Below are 14,194 nucleotides of genomic sequence, written 5' to 3' on the forward strand. Positions count from 1 at the left end.
TTAGGCTGCAAAATGAGGAGTCACTTAATTGTGATTCTGCATTCATTTTGCTAGCAAATCACAAAACTAGCATTTTCTTACATTTTATGGCCGAGGAGTCCTGGAACAAAATTACATATTGCTGCATTTAGCAGACATCAGATAGTTTGATACAACTGCTGATCATTGTTGCTATCAATACCACAGGACTAAATTTTATACTCCTTCAAATGTGTCTATCTTTTGTTAAAGTAAATGCTAGAAAAACGAGGCAGCATTTGGATCCTAACACAAGACGTGTGCATCTAACCCAAAATGTTCTCTAGATTTCAACTTTCAAAGCCAGTGTTTGAGTATTTACTCAACACTCCTGAGCAAGCAGTGCTGAAAGCAACATCATGCCTGCTATCCTTAAGGCAGAGATTTTTTGACTTTTCAAATGCCTGATTTCCCTGCTTTATAAATTTAGATACATTGCTGTATTCAACTTGGGTACACGAGAAGGGTGTGTTTATTTAAGGAAAACTTAATATGAAGGCTTAGCATGTTTGCTTAATTTCTGTAGTTGAAATAGGAACTTTTTCTTTAGAAGAATTCATTGAAAAGGTGCATCAATATTCCAGTTTTTGTTTGCTTTTAATCACTGCTGCAAGCCAACCATTAAGTTACAAGAACATACTTTATTTGAAGTTAAATAAATAGTGACAATAACATTTCATTCAAGTGTAGAAAATACCACTCATGCACAGGCAAAAACAATGTAATTCAAGTCAGCAATAAGATTTCAGTATACAGCAAATTTAGTGTGTGTCCTATGAATAAGGACAAAAAAAACTGACGTAGAACAAGATTCAAATTAAGCAGTGAGCATCTTCATTTGTAGTGAAAACACAGTGACATTCTCATTCACTGGTCAGCAGCAGAGTATCTGTATTCTTGTCATGCTAAATTCAGAATATTTGAAATTTGACTTTTTTATTTACAAAAATAGTTTTTCCATTTTCCTTCCACTCACACTCCAGTGGGAAAAAATCTGTGAATCTAGCACACTTATTTCTAAATTAAAAAAAAAACATCAATACTTCTGGCCAGTGGTGTTTCATATTGTTTTGATTTGCATACTCATGCTCCTGAACTCTGTCACGTTGTGCATACCCTTGTATCAAGTGTGCTTTTCTTAACAGGAGATTAATAACAGGAACACTATCCATTTAGAAGAGACTGTAACAATCCTCTTAGAATTCTACTTCATCTTTTGATTTCATCTATAAGAAAATATAGAACAAATAAACAGTGGATAAATCTGCAGCCACCTTTGTCTTAAGATTTGAAAAGACATTATTTTTTCAAAGTTCAGTCCTTTACTGTGTGCACACTCAAATGGAGTAAGACTTACATAATTACCAAGTCTGCAGGTCCTGTATTATTGAAAATAAAATAAAATAAAAGTAATGGACTGAAAATTTCCAGCTCATAACTCACTGTGGCTTGCTTTTGAAGATAAGCTTCAAAAATCCCTCTATACAAACAACTGTTGCTAAACATTACATCCATTTAGTATAACAAAATACAAAATAATGAATGCAGTAGATGTTATATTACCATGTTTTTTATCCAGCAGAAACCTGGCTTGCATTACTGGGGTTTTCAGAACATGAGTTGAAATTATCTGATACGACTTTTTCAAGAAGTGAAGAAAAAAGTTCAACTTCTGATGCACGTTCATGGGAACTAAGTAAAGGAGACTGCAGTGAGTGAAAACACCCACAAACCCTTAGTGACTAGTGGTGGCCATCCTTAACAGTACATTCTCCTGCAGCTTTTGCTGTATTTTCCATAAATGTGTTTACTCAGTATTATTGTGAAAGAGTTCTTCACATTTAAATCAAAACACAGCTATTACATATCATGTGTGCCTAGACAGACTGAAGCAGTAGCACCAATTAAAACAGGCCTGACTGTTTAAGAGCGCTGCTTAATTTCTGTAGTTGAAATAGGAACTTTTTCTTTAGAAGAACTCTGTACACACCTAAGTTACCTGTGTACAAAACACATCCTATGGAATGAGTGAAACACCATAGAAAGGAACGTAGAGTCTTATACATTAATTCCTGTGTGAACCATGTCTAGATTGGATCAGTGTGCATAACACAGTTCAAGCTTTCACTTGGCATTTTTTTTCCTCACTAGATTCAATTTGTTACACACTTTTTTTTACCCAAATCTGGTTTTATTACATATTAAAAAGTTACCTGCTGCTGTTCTTAAAAGTTTTGTCCTCAACTCAAAAAGTTATCACCTGTTCAAATATGTTGGTAACGTACTTCTGTTCACAAAGATTATTTTCTAGTAACTTCACCAGACGTATCTGATTATTACCTTTTGATAATGTGTCCATAGTAATTGGTGTGGCAGACTAATTATGTATTAAAACCCCCATGTGATCAGGTCTCTATAACTCCCTGTGGAGTGTCTCATATGCACTATAATGTCTGCACTAAGCATTCTTGAATGAATGGCGTGTATTTACATGAACAGAACAAATCTCCATAAGCTACATAATGAAGAACATTAACACGTGAGTCCTTTTACAAGACATAACAGTGCTTCTCTGCAAAGTTAATGTCCCTTCAGTTCTACATTTAAACAGGCAATTTTTAGGTAAATGCTGGGAAAGTTTTCTGCTGCTCTTGCTTTTATCCTCCCAAACTGCAGGGTATCCAATTGGACCAGATATGTGTCCAGTACCACAGACTTCCTCTTTCCCAGATGATTTCTCAGAAATGAATGAGAGATGAAACAGATTTTTTTTTTAGCTCTATCTGGATTTCTGCAAAGACCTCAGGAGTTTGTATGTCAAGAGGCCAAAGTCTCTGCCTGTCAACATGAGAGAGGATCTCTTTCAAGATGACTAGAAAGGTCTGCTTTCACAATGCATCACTGCTGTTTGCCAAACTATTGTCAAAAATTATTGCATCTGTTGTAGGTGGATTCACTGCTCCTCATCTCATAGTTAATTGAGAAGTTCAGACAGATTGCATCTACAGAAAGAATCTGAACCAGTGACAAGAATCAGCCTTTCTGCAGGGGGAGACAAGATCATGGTTAACGTGGAAGAAAACCACAGGGCTTGCTAGCATTTTTCTGACTATGCAGCTCTCCCTTTTCTCTCTCAGGATGTGGAAAGCCATCAATATGTGCTGTGCCAACCCTGGTCGCTGGCTTCTATGCAACCCAGTCTAAAGCTACAAACTGTACTTGCTGAATATTGCTAGTTTTCTTTGTTCTCCTCCACACTTCCCCTTTCCCTGATCATTAACCTTTGTTGAAATAGACATTTACATTCCCTTATTGGTGCATCCATTCTTCCCTTTTTCCTCCACTGAAATAATATCTTGCATATTGCTGAAAAAATTCTCAATCTATTCTATTCACTGTCATGCAAAACACCTGTGTTGGCCTCCAAATTCGTGTCAGTCAGAAATATTGTAAACAGTGAGCAGCAGCAAACTGCAGAGCCTGTTCAAGAACAAAAAATGCAGGCTTCTGAGAGTGATGATCTATTAATAGCAGACAAATCGCTGTTATAGCCAGTAGTGATAATACCCTCAATACTTCACAGTTAACCCTTACAAGTCCAGCTAATGAATACATCCTAGTTTGCAGGCTGATTTGCATCTTTTTCTTCAAAAAGCATGAAAGGAACTGTGCATTTCAGGATTTAGAGAGGCAAAAGTTTTTTGTTTCCAAGTGCTAGGTTTAGATTCTCAGTGCACCCAAGTAACAAGAGACGCGTGGCACGAAGCACTTTCGGGAGGCCCTGTGAGAGCTCTCCAGTGCCAGCACAGTTTATGAGAGTTTTACCACACACACTGCCAGCACGATAGCAATAATGAGAACAGCAGAGAAAATAATCCCAGCCAGAACTTTGCTGATATCGCAGAAGGATTTATTTTCCTCCACAGAGATCATGCCAATGGAAGAAGCGCCCACGCTGATGGTGGATTTGAGTTCAGCCCCAGGGTCTTGCTTAGCCTCTACTGTCCACTGGGGGACATTGACCTTCATTTCCATCTCGTACATCATTTCTCCTACCTGGTTGATTTCGTTCTCTAGGTCCTTCAGATCCACCACATCTATGTTGTGCTCAGCCTCATATTTCATGTTCTGGACACTCATGGCCCGGGCAGCCACGCCGGAGGTGCCCCCGCTCATGCCCGTCTGGATCAGGTGCTTTTTGGGGACGTTCAGCGGGAATTCGTGCCCCAGCTCCAGCGCTCTCCTCATGTCGATCTCCAGGATCTCTAAGCACGTGGAGAAAATCACCCATAGTCTCTCGAACTCGGCTTTGTCCTCCTTACTCACGGTTTTGTCCCTCAGCACCGTGGTCAGCTTGTTCCTGTTGGCCACCGCCAGCTCCTGGGCTTTCTGCCGGGTCTTCTTCAACTCCTCGCGCAGGTTCTGCGAGTCCGAGGTGCCGCCGATGGTCAGCACCATGTGCCGGTAGCAGGCTGTCACCCTGCTGAGCGCGTCCAGCAACGCCTTGCACTCCTCCTTCACCATGGTCCCGCCGTCCGGGCGCCTCCGCCGCGGTTACCCGGCCTCGGGAGAGAGGAGCTGCCCAGCGCAGCCGCTACCAGCACGCATGGCGGGAGGCAGCCCCGGGTCGCGCCCGCCCCGCAGCCCCTCAGGCGGCGCCGGCCGCTCCGGGCTCGCGGGGCGCGGGCAGCATCGCTTCCCCTGCTACCGCCGGCGGGCAGCACGACCGAGGCGAGCCATCCCGCAGAGCGCCGGGCGTCCGCCTATCGGGCCCCGTACTTTGACGAGTGCCAAACACGGGGCGAAAACAAACCCAAAAGCTAAAGCGCCGGCTCTGGAGAACGGCGGCTCCCCCCGCCCGCCGTCTGCACGAACCCGATCCGGCTGAGCCGGGTCCACCGCGATCACATGGCGCCGAGCGGGGAGCGCCCGCGGCCTCCGGGCGCGGCCAGGGCCGGCCCTATAAGCCCTCGCAGGCTCCGCCCCTGCAGGCTCCGACCCCCGGCGGCCGCCCGCTTCCTCGTTCGCTTCCCGCCGCTGCCCGGCCATTGGCTTCGTGCGGCGCCGCGCCGGCCCGCCCTGGTTCCCGGTAGGGCTCGGCCGAGGCGCGGGGCGGTTAGGGGGGGCGGCGTTGGCGGGGCGAGGGCGCTCTCTCACTCCTCCTTTCCCTCTTCCTCCCGCAGCCCGCTGGTCTCTTTCCGCGGGGCCGGTCCCAGCGGTGCCCTCCCGTCCCCTCCTCAGCCGGAACGGCTGTGTCGCTGCCTGTGAGCCGCGCTGCGAGAGGGGAGGTGCCGGCCGCGGCCTGTTCCCGGGCTGGGGCTGACGCGGAGCCGGTGGGGCCTTGGGGCGGCCCTGCTGGGGTTGCGGCGCTGCGCTCCCCGCGCCGTGCTCCCCGCCGCGTTGGCAACTCTGGCTCTGGCGGCGTCCGGCCCGTGGCGCGGGGCTGCTGGTGCCCGCGGTCCCGCTGCCACCCGCGGTAGACCCGCTGCCCGCGCTACGCAGCGTCGGGAGCGCTTAATGCACTGCTGAACTTTTTCTCACCCCGGTACGTGCATTATTTATATCAGAGGAGTGCACTCTGGTTCCTACCGGGCTCTGTGATGCGCGCTTTCTGTATATCAGTGTCACAGACGCTTCAGCTTGTTTCTCGGGGGCAAGAATTTGCATGTTTTTACTCTGTGGATTATTGAAGAAGGCCCCTAGGAAGTGTGAGTATGGGGCCCAAAATGTCTAAGGATAGTTGAAATCAAGTAATCATGCATCAGAAGGTGTAGCAAACAACAAGCTTTTTACTATAAAAAATGATACTTTAGTGGCTGCCCTTGTGTATGTTCTGAAATATGGTGTAGTTAGTGATGAGCTGTAGGCTATGTTTGTACACATGCCTGTGTCTTCCAGAAGAACAGATAACACTGACGCTGAGTGCTGCGTAGCAGGCTGTGCTTGCTGTCTCTTAACACATGTTTCACCATGGCAGGCTTCTGGAGAACTTGCTTGTCATGCCACACACCGCTACATATGCCTTTATGCTCCTGGACAACTGTATGATTTGATGTTGCTACAGTAATTTATGAGAAGTGAAAACATCCTTCAAAAGGGGGGTTGTGACCCTGTCCCTTGTATGTGGCTGCATTCTGCGCCATGGGCAAGATAAGGTGCTGGCCTGGGCAGGCTCTGGGCAGGCCAGGTTCTGGGAGGTGTGTTGAGGCTGTGTTCCTTTTCTATTATTCAGTTACATGGGGAGTTTGATCCTGTGCTCCCCTGACTGCTTTTTGTTCTGCTTTTCTGTTGGACCAGGCCACAAGTTGCGTGTGGCTACTGCTGCACCCATGTGCACCTGTGGAAGAAACCAGCTGCCAAGTCCTGCAGCAGGCTGTGGGGTCATTGTGGGGCTACTGGGTAACTCCCTGCCAGTGGCAGGCAAGATGTGAATGAACGTCTGTTCCTTGCTGGAATGAAGAAGCACAAGATGCTTTTGACCTTGTATATGAAGTTTTGTAACTGTTTAAGTATTGTCATGTGGTAGAAGGATTAGCTCTAGGTTTCAATCTGGAGTCCTGTGTGACTTAAGCTTAATCCTAAATTACACATCCATGTGGGCAGCAGCTGCACTGCTGCACCTTACTGAGGCTGCTATTCCTTGTGGCAAGTCAGGATCAGTTTCTCTGAAATCCAGGCATAGCTGAGAAGGGGAAGGGATGTTGGTTTAGGAGCATGTGACTGCATAAATCTGAAGGTGGCAGCAGTTACAATCTGTAAAAAAAACAAACAAAACTTCTCTAGATATATCATGTGTGAAGAAAGGCTGCTCTGCAGAACAGCTCTAAATTAAGTTCAGTTGTGTTGCAGTTATCCTATTCAAGTAGATTCTGAAAACTCTTAAAATTTGGCTGTAGCTTATCAGACATGATGCTGTTAAATCCAAGTCATGATAATGCTTTCAAAGAAGATTCTGACTAGCTGAAACTTTATCCAAAAACTTTATCCAAAAAAAGCCGAACCCTGAAATTACAAGGGAGTTAGTATGTAATGTAATGAGTGCCAGCAGAAATGTATTTGCTGGTTCTGTAGAAAGGCTTCCTTCCAACAGGTGTTTATGATAGTGTTCTTCATGTTGCAGTACTTTGAAACAGCAGATACTCTGCTGCTTCTTGAGCATTAGTGCTTGTTAAGTCCTGTATCATTTTAATAGACTTAAGTGGTATTTTAGGTAAATACAAATCTGTTTTGTTTGAATGGTTGGTAAATCTTGCCTCATGGCTTCGCCTCTGGGATGACCTCATACTCTGAGTTCAGGCATCCGAATGCTGTGACCTGAGATGGTTGAAAACCACTGAGATGAGGACAGAACATAAGGACTGGATGCAGTGTGAACAAAACTGGTTGAGTGTCTGATAACTCAGTGTAGCTTTGTATAGATAACTCCTGGCTTGCGTTTTGTGAACGTTTTGTTGTAAAGTGTTTTGAAATGTTGATCCAGAGCGAGAATTTTCATTTTCACATCATTTCCACAAAGATGATCATGGGGCTGGAGCACCTCCCCTACAAAGACAGGCTGAAGGAGCTGGGCTTGTTTGGCCTGGAGAAAAGAAGGCTGTGGGGTGACCTTTCAGTATCTAAAGGGAGCCTATCAACAAGAGGGGAATCAACTCTTTGAAAGGGTAGATAACAGCAGCACAAGGGGAAATGGTTTTAAGTTGAGGGAGGGAAGATTTAGGTTGAATGTCAAGTGGAAGTTCCTTACTGAGAGAGTGGTGAGGTGCTGGAACAGGCTGCCCAGAGAGGTTGTGGATGCCTCGTCCCTGGAGGTGTTCAAGGCCAGATTGCATGGGGCCCTGGGCAACCTGGTCTAGTATTGAATGTGGAGCTTGGTGGCCCTGCGTATGGCAGGGGGTTGGAGATTCACTGATCCTTGAGGTCCTTTCCAACCCAGGCCATTCTGTGACTTCTATCGTGGAGGATCATTGGTCTGATAAGTTTATTGTGGACTTGTTGTTGCATGGCTTTCAGTTACCTTGGGCCAATGTATGATGCCCAATGTGGTATTAAAGGCCAGCAGTGCTTATAATTGTTTGCTGTTCTAGTTGGAAGGACTTCTCCTGTGCAAGTGCTCCCGCCTTCCTTCCTCTCTGCTCCTCAAAAGGGATATCTAATGTAATTCAGCAGTGCTTCCCATAACTAGATAATCTAGTAATGGGCGGATGTTTAAGCTCTTAGCATCAATGAGACAAAGCTAGTCTTGGCCTGCAGCAACTTGGTTTTTCCTACTGAGATATGCAGAAAGCAGATGTGGTCTGCTATGAACATGAGTGGTCTGTGACTCTATAATCGGGACACAGTGTTTATGCATCCATTTTAGTGTTTGAGCCCAATGCATAAACTAAGGATTCTACCACTGCTTTGTCTCTGTGAGTGAAGGATCACCATAATTGGCTTAAGAAAACAACTTTTATCCTTGTACTTCAGCACCTTAGTTTTGGTGTGTTTTTGTGTGGTCAGTCCGCTGTGAATTCATATGCTGATACCTCTGCAAGACTGCAGAGGTGACCTTATGTAAATGCATTGAGCAGATGGTGAGGACTTTGTCCATTCTGTTAATGTTTGATCTCTTTAATCTTTTCTACTGATCAGCCTTTTCTGCTCTCTTCCTTCACTGTTTGCTTGTAACTTGCTCAGGATTCCCAATTTGAGATTTGAGTGCAGTCTTAGTAATGGTAAGCTAGAGAACAAACGCAGGTGAGGAATTTGCAGCTACTCAGTATATTTTTAAATCTGCAAGGGTTGGGAATCCATACTCTCTTGGGTTGTTTGGAATGCAGCTTGTTGTAAGTACCTGGCTAATGCCAAGAGCACTGATCTCTGAAGTCAGGGGAGGTGACTGGGTGAGAACAGACAGCATCCTGTTCATAGAGTGCTGATCAGGTGGCTGGTGGGGGTCAGGCCTCAAGTCTGGGGGAAATGTGAATGTTTTAGCATCAAACTATAATATGAATGCACTTAAATTAGAAAGGTTGAATGTTCTTTTTAAGAATGAGCTCTGGTTTGGAGTTTTTTGGGGGGCTCATAATGGAAAGCAGTGTGAGGGATGAGCAGAACACACTTACATGGCACTGCCTGCTCCTGTCAGGCATTGTGCAATGCCTTAGGGCACAGCATGATGCTGAGAGAAGTGATGAGAGACAGCTGTCTGACCCTAAATAGAGAAGTGGGATCTGTGTGGAGAGGGATGTGCAGAGATGCCCCCCACCCCCCAAAAACCCAAACAAAAAACCAAACACTGCACACAAAGATCTGAGCTCTGTACCCTTCACTTGAAGGAATGTGACTGCAGGGGAGATGCTGTTGAAAAAGGAGCATCTTCCTGGAACGGCATTGACCTCTCCTTCCCAGAACCTGCTGCATCACTGTCAGACTCTCATTCTGGGATGATATAACTTAGTTTTCCCCTGGTTTCTAGGGAGCCTTGAGCTGACTGATGCAGATTCACTACTCAATACTCTGATAATTCAAAGGTGATGTTCTGATATACTCACTAAAATCACTGAAATCACTATAAGCTGCAGCTGAATGTAAAAGGTAGAAATAGTTTCCTCTTTATCTTTCCCTTGTGGTGAGCAGGGAACTGGAACATGTCTCGGAGCCATAGTTCATCAGATGCTCAGTGCTCATTCATTAGGAGTGAGAGTTTTTCTGTGTGCCCAGAAACAGGAGGTTTTTGCTTCATGATGAAAATGTCGATTTGAGGTCTCCAGTTCAAACTGGGACTTTTAGCCTCAAGTGGTGTAAATACGAGGAGTAATACTGCAGATAAAACTGTAGTTACTGTAGGTAACTAGTTGTATTTGGACTGAACCTACTTAAGTCCCACTGTTAAATTTGTGTTTGCAGGGTACTTTAAGATATGCTCAGATCCAGTATACTGCTAAAAGCGGTGCTCTGATAATATTTTTTCTTTTGGGGGGGGGGAAGAGGGGAGAGGAGGAGGAGGAGGTGGTGGTGAAGGGGGATCCCACTGTGTTTGAAAAGTCATTTGGAACTGGGGAACAATTGTTTCATCCAGATTTTTCTGCACTACAGTTCACTGGTGTGATAAATACACTTACAAATTTGACCAGAAATGTCTCAGTATAATGTTTAGCTGTTCTGAGATGAACAACTTGTAGGTGAGTAGTAAGGTATTGCTTGGTCTGACTTCTGTCATCCTTTTGAGCTTTTCAGCAAGTGATATTCTAGTTACTGGTTTACTAAGCTGGAGTTGTTAATGTTGTACAAGAGTCTGCAAGTGGAGATGAAATTGATGTCAGTGTGTGAAATGAACGAGTCAGTCTTGTGCTCTTCACCATGGAATATGAAGTATTTCTATACAGAATCCGTTGTGCTATTGTGAAAGGCTATCTGTAGTACATCTCATTAGGTCTTCAATATTAAAATGGGGTATTCAGGTGGTATACTTAACAACTGAATAAAAATTTTTAGAATGGGGACACAATGTAGCTGTCAAGTAAAAGCTGTGGCATCTATTTTAATGACCATTTCAAAATGTTCCTTAAAAAGAGCTGGAAATGAATAGGACTGTGAAAAGCACCTGATTTCAGTATCTCTAAAGGAAAATCTTATGACAGAAACTTTCATAGCTAAATCCTGCTTATTGCTTTCAGTACCAAAGGTCATAGAACTTGGTTTCCACTCCTTTGGAAAAAACTGACATGCTTGGATTCTATTGCATGGCTTTTCACTTCAGCTGTTCCTGGTGCAAGATGTGTCATTAGAACTATCACTCTGTTCTTAATCTACAAAGGACTTGGCTGTTCTAAGGGTATGATTATGTTGGTGGGGTTATTTTTTGTACAGGGTAACAAAATGCTTATTGGATTCTCTGATGAGCTGGCTTCTGTTCTTCCAGCAATCAGAGCTATTTCTGCGTTTACAGGCGTGAAGCTAAGTAATTCCATTTTAACATTTTGAAAGTAGTACTTATGTGTTGCTTTACAGCTTAGCATAATGGAATTTAATAAACTCAGTGAATGTGGCTTATGAAAATTTTTAATGGGCTTTCAGTTATATGTTACCAGCACTGTTCAATACTTACGTGACACTGTGCTTTTTGCTGCTTGTGTAATGTTAGTAAATCTAAAGCTGTCTGAGGTGCAACTAGAGGAATAACTCCACCACCTGCCCCTTTAGTTCCATTAGATTAAAGTTGGATGTTGTGTTCTGCCAACAAATTCTCAATGGAATATTCTAATGCATTCTTAGAATTACTGCAGTGCATTAGCTGTTATGTTCAGATGCACTTAACTTTTGAGATGGAAAGAAATCGACTTGTCTCAAAAATGCTTGAGACAAAATTTGGGGGATCTTTAATGTATTCTTCAGTTTTCTTAGACTTGATTTGTAGAAGCGTAGTGTGAAGGACTTGGCTTTGTTGTAGTTACTAATACTACATGGCCAAAACATCCCCATTTGTCTGGGCAAATGTAGTTGATTAACTGCTTCAGTTAATTTAATGAACATTTCATTCTTTCTTTTGCATGCCCACACAATAATCAGATATGGTAGCCATCCACTAATGGAGCAGTGTGCAGATGCAGGGCTAAGAGAAAGGTGTTGAGAAAAGAGAAGGAAATTGAGAATCCATTCTCAAAACAGTACTCATTTGACTACTGGTTGCTACTTCCTGCTGTGCAGGGACTTGGTTGCAGCTTTATGTGCCCAGCTAGCAGATTAGAGTCTTCAGCCTGCTTCTGCTCAAGGTGAGTGGCAAACTCTTCCATGAACTAAAAGTCAAAGCTTCCTTATTAGGGTTTTAGCATGTTGACAGCCATCTTAGTTGTACTGCAGTAGCTGAAATGCTAGAATTAATGCAGATTCTTGTCACTTTTTTTGAACTTAAGAAGTATGAATTACTGCTGCAGTCAGTAGTTCTGTAGTAAACAGAATGCCTGGCTCTGTGTGGTAATGCGTGAACCAGATCTGTAGGTTGTTGTTTCAAACTTAGTGGGTTAATCTGTTAACTGAAACAGTTCTTATAGTACCCTGATTTTTTTTTAATTACGTGAAGCCGATGACTTAAGAGCTGCATCAGTCAAACAGCAAATTTCATAAGCTAAGGTTTTCTAGGGGGCTTTTCCCCTCCAATACATCCCTTCTATCTGTTTTGCTAGGGTATTAAATATTGTTAATTTCCTGTAGGCAGAGCTTCTCACTTCTTTGAGATGCAGGTTTCTGGAGAAAGGAGGTCTGTGGAATGTGTTCTTCCTTCTCTTTTCTACTATGGGAAAAAATTCTTTGGACTTAGATTCATTAAGCTGAAAAAGGGATAATATAGCAATTAGAAACACAAGTGCACTGCATTTTTGTCTCTGCAGTCTGATGCTTAGTTGCCTTCTTGTGTCAATGTGCTCTTGGCTCATCTCACCACTGCCCAGCACCTGGCATCCTAATACTTTCTTACATGCTGTGTGGAGAGTCACAGCATTCTCATCTATCAGTTGACTGGATAGTGAACGTGGATTCACAAACGAAAAGGCAGGTGAAGATGCTTTGGTGGGCCATCTACTTCAGTAGAAGCTTGTTTTGGAAACTGTCCTGAGAGATAGTATCATCTAGTGAGGCTAGAAGGCTGGATCTGTATCACTTCTAGTAGAGGTTTGTCTAACAGGTTCTTAAAGATTTACAATATTGGAGACTTGATAGCTTTGACAAGTGATCTAAAACATGTGGTTATCTTCCTTTTTTTTTTTAAAGTTGTTCCTGATCTGTAACCTGACTCTCTTTACCTAAGCTGAGGCCTATTTCTTCTAGAGATGTGGAACAAAATGCCCTTGCTGAGACTTTGGTACATCTGGGGGATTTTCTTACTTATCTCATGCAGTTTCTTTACCTTAACTAGTATCACTGCACTGCACTGTGTCCTACATCCTCCTTTTCTGCCTTTCTCACTTAAGATTCTTCAGTCAATTTCATCTTCCCTGAAGAGTAGCCCCCAAAAAGGAATAAGGGGCTCCAAAATAAGCTTTGCTGTGGCTGATGATTTTGCTTGCTGCATGTGCTCATACAGCCCTCTATGATATTTGTCTTCTATCTAATAAGTTGATGTTGAAACATGTTTGAACTGTGAGCTCTAAGTCATTTAAGATCTTACTGGAATTAATGCTTAGCTGGCTGTTCATAGGCAGTTAATAGGTAATTAGTCCTGCTTGGTAAGTCCTGTCTTAGTGCTGGCACAGCCAAATTGATGTCCTTTCATAATAGATATTATTTTTTTGTCCTTTTGGAAAGTGGATGAACCGTTTTATCTGGAGCTTCATGAGAAAAAACTGCTGGAGACAGTTACCTGCCACTGCCTTAGTTGTCTTGAGTGATTCATGCAGAGGCAATCCAGGCTGCAAGAAACTGCTGATAACTTTATAGTGGGAATGGCTTTCAGGCTTAATTGATTGTGTTTGTGTTGAGTTCTCCTTATGCCTAATTATAAGGAAGGACCAGATAATACATAGATCAGGTAACAGACAATAGATCAGTTAACAGCATAGCTGAAACTAAAGGACTGTTTAAAAATCTCTGCAAATTGGAAATGTATTTTCCCATCCTTTTATACTGTAACATAGCGGTTTCATGTCTCTTTGCCAGTCTGTGGAGAAGGATGTGTTTGTGGCACCAGTACAGCACTACTGTAGCTCAGTATTTCAAGTACTACATGATAAGCATCAGAAGCTCACACTGAGCAAGTGATGTGCTGAGTAAAAGTTAGGATACTAACCTCCATATTCTAAACTAGACCAGGCTGCCCAGAGCCCCATCCCGACATGGGCATTTCCAACGTGGAAATGCTAATTGTGTAAGGATGGCTTGGTTCAAATTGAACTTCTGCTGCTCTTCTTACCTTTTCCTGGTACATATAGATGAAATTGCAGGAGGAATAATGTGACTTACGTTTCTAGTTTCCTTGAGGAATCTGGATGAGGGGAAAAGATATGACAGTCTACTTGATTAAGCCCTTGTAAACTTATTAACCTTTGTTCTTCTGAATGAAACAATGCTGAAGTTAGTCTAGAAGGGTCCTATTAGGGTTTTTCATGTCCTTGTGTCTAGAGATTTAGAAGTACAGAGGCCTTTTAAACTGAGAGTTTAGTGTCTCTGGAAATCCTCTTTTCCCTGTGACGCACCTTGTGAT

The 14,194-nt window shown here is 43.4% G+C and overlaps 2 protein-coding genes across 7 annotated transcripts in view; one reads left to right on the forward strand and one right to left on the reverse strand.

Moving 5' to 3' along the window:
• Positions 1-1,676: 1,676 nt before the first annotated feature.
• Positions 1,677-4,950, reverse strand: LOC125699457 (regulator of G protein signaling 9 binding protein). The gene has a single exon (XM_048959014.1). It carries the CDS (start codon positions 4,540-4,542, stop codon positions 3,829-3,831), a length of 714 nt encoding a protein of 237 aa, XP_048814971.1. The 5' UTR covers positions 4,543-4,950; the 3' UTR covers positions 1,677-3,828.
• Positions 4,951-4,988: 38 nt separating this feature from the next.
• ANKRD27 (ankyrin repeat domain 27) overlaps positions 4,989-14,194 on the forward strand; it is a 43,834-nt gene continuing 34,628 nt past the window's right edge. For 3 of the 6 annotated variants that reach the window (XM_048959009.1, XM_048959003.1, XM_048959008.1), the window contains exon 1: positions 4,989-5,107. The gene's annotated coding sequence lies outside the window, so the exon portion shown is untranslated. Of the gene's footprint in view, positions 5,108-5,175; positions 5,564-5,607; positions 8,755-14,194 lie in introns of those variants that run through there. The other 3 variants (XM_048959007.1, XM_048959006.1, XM_048959005.1) reach the window with 3 other exon arrangements.

Source organism: Lagopus muta, chromosome 12, assembly GCF_023343835.1.
Source record: "Lagopus muta isolate bLagMut1 chromosome 12, bLagMut1 primary, whole genome shotgun sequence".
Classification (NCBI taxonomy): Eukaryota; Metazoa; Chordata; class Aves; order Galliformes; family Phasianidae; genus Lagopus; species Lagopus muta.

Excerpts from the sequence above, each read along its gene's own strand:
- LOC125699457 (XM_048959014.1), bottom strand. The coding sequence starts at position 4,542 with ATGGTGAAGGAGGAGTGCAAGGCGTTGCTGGACGCGCTCAGCAGGGTG.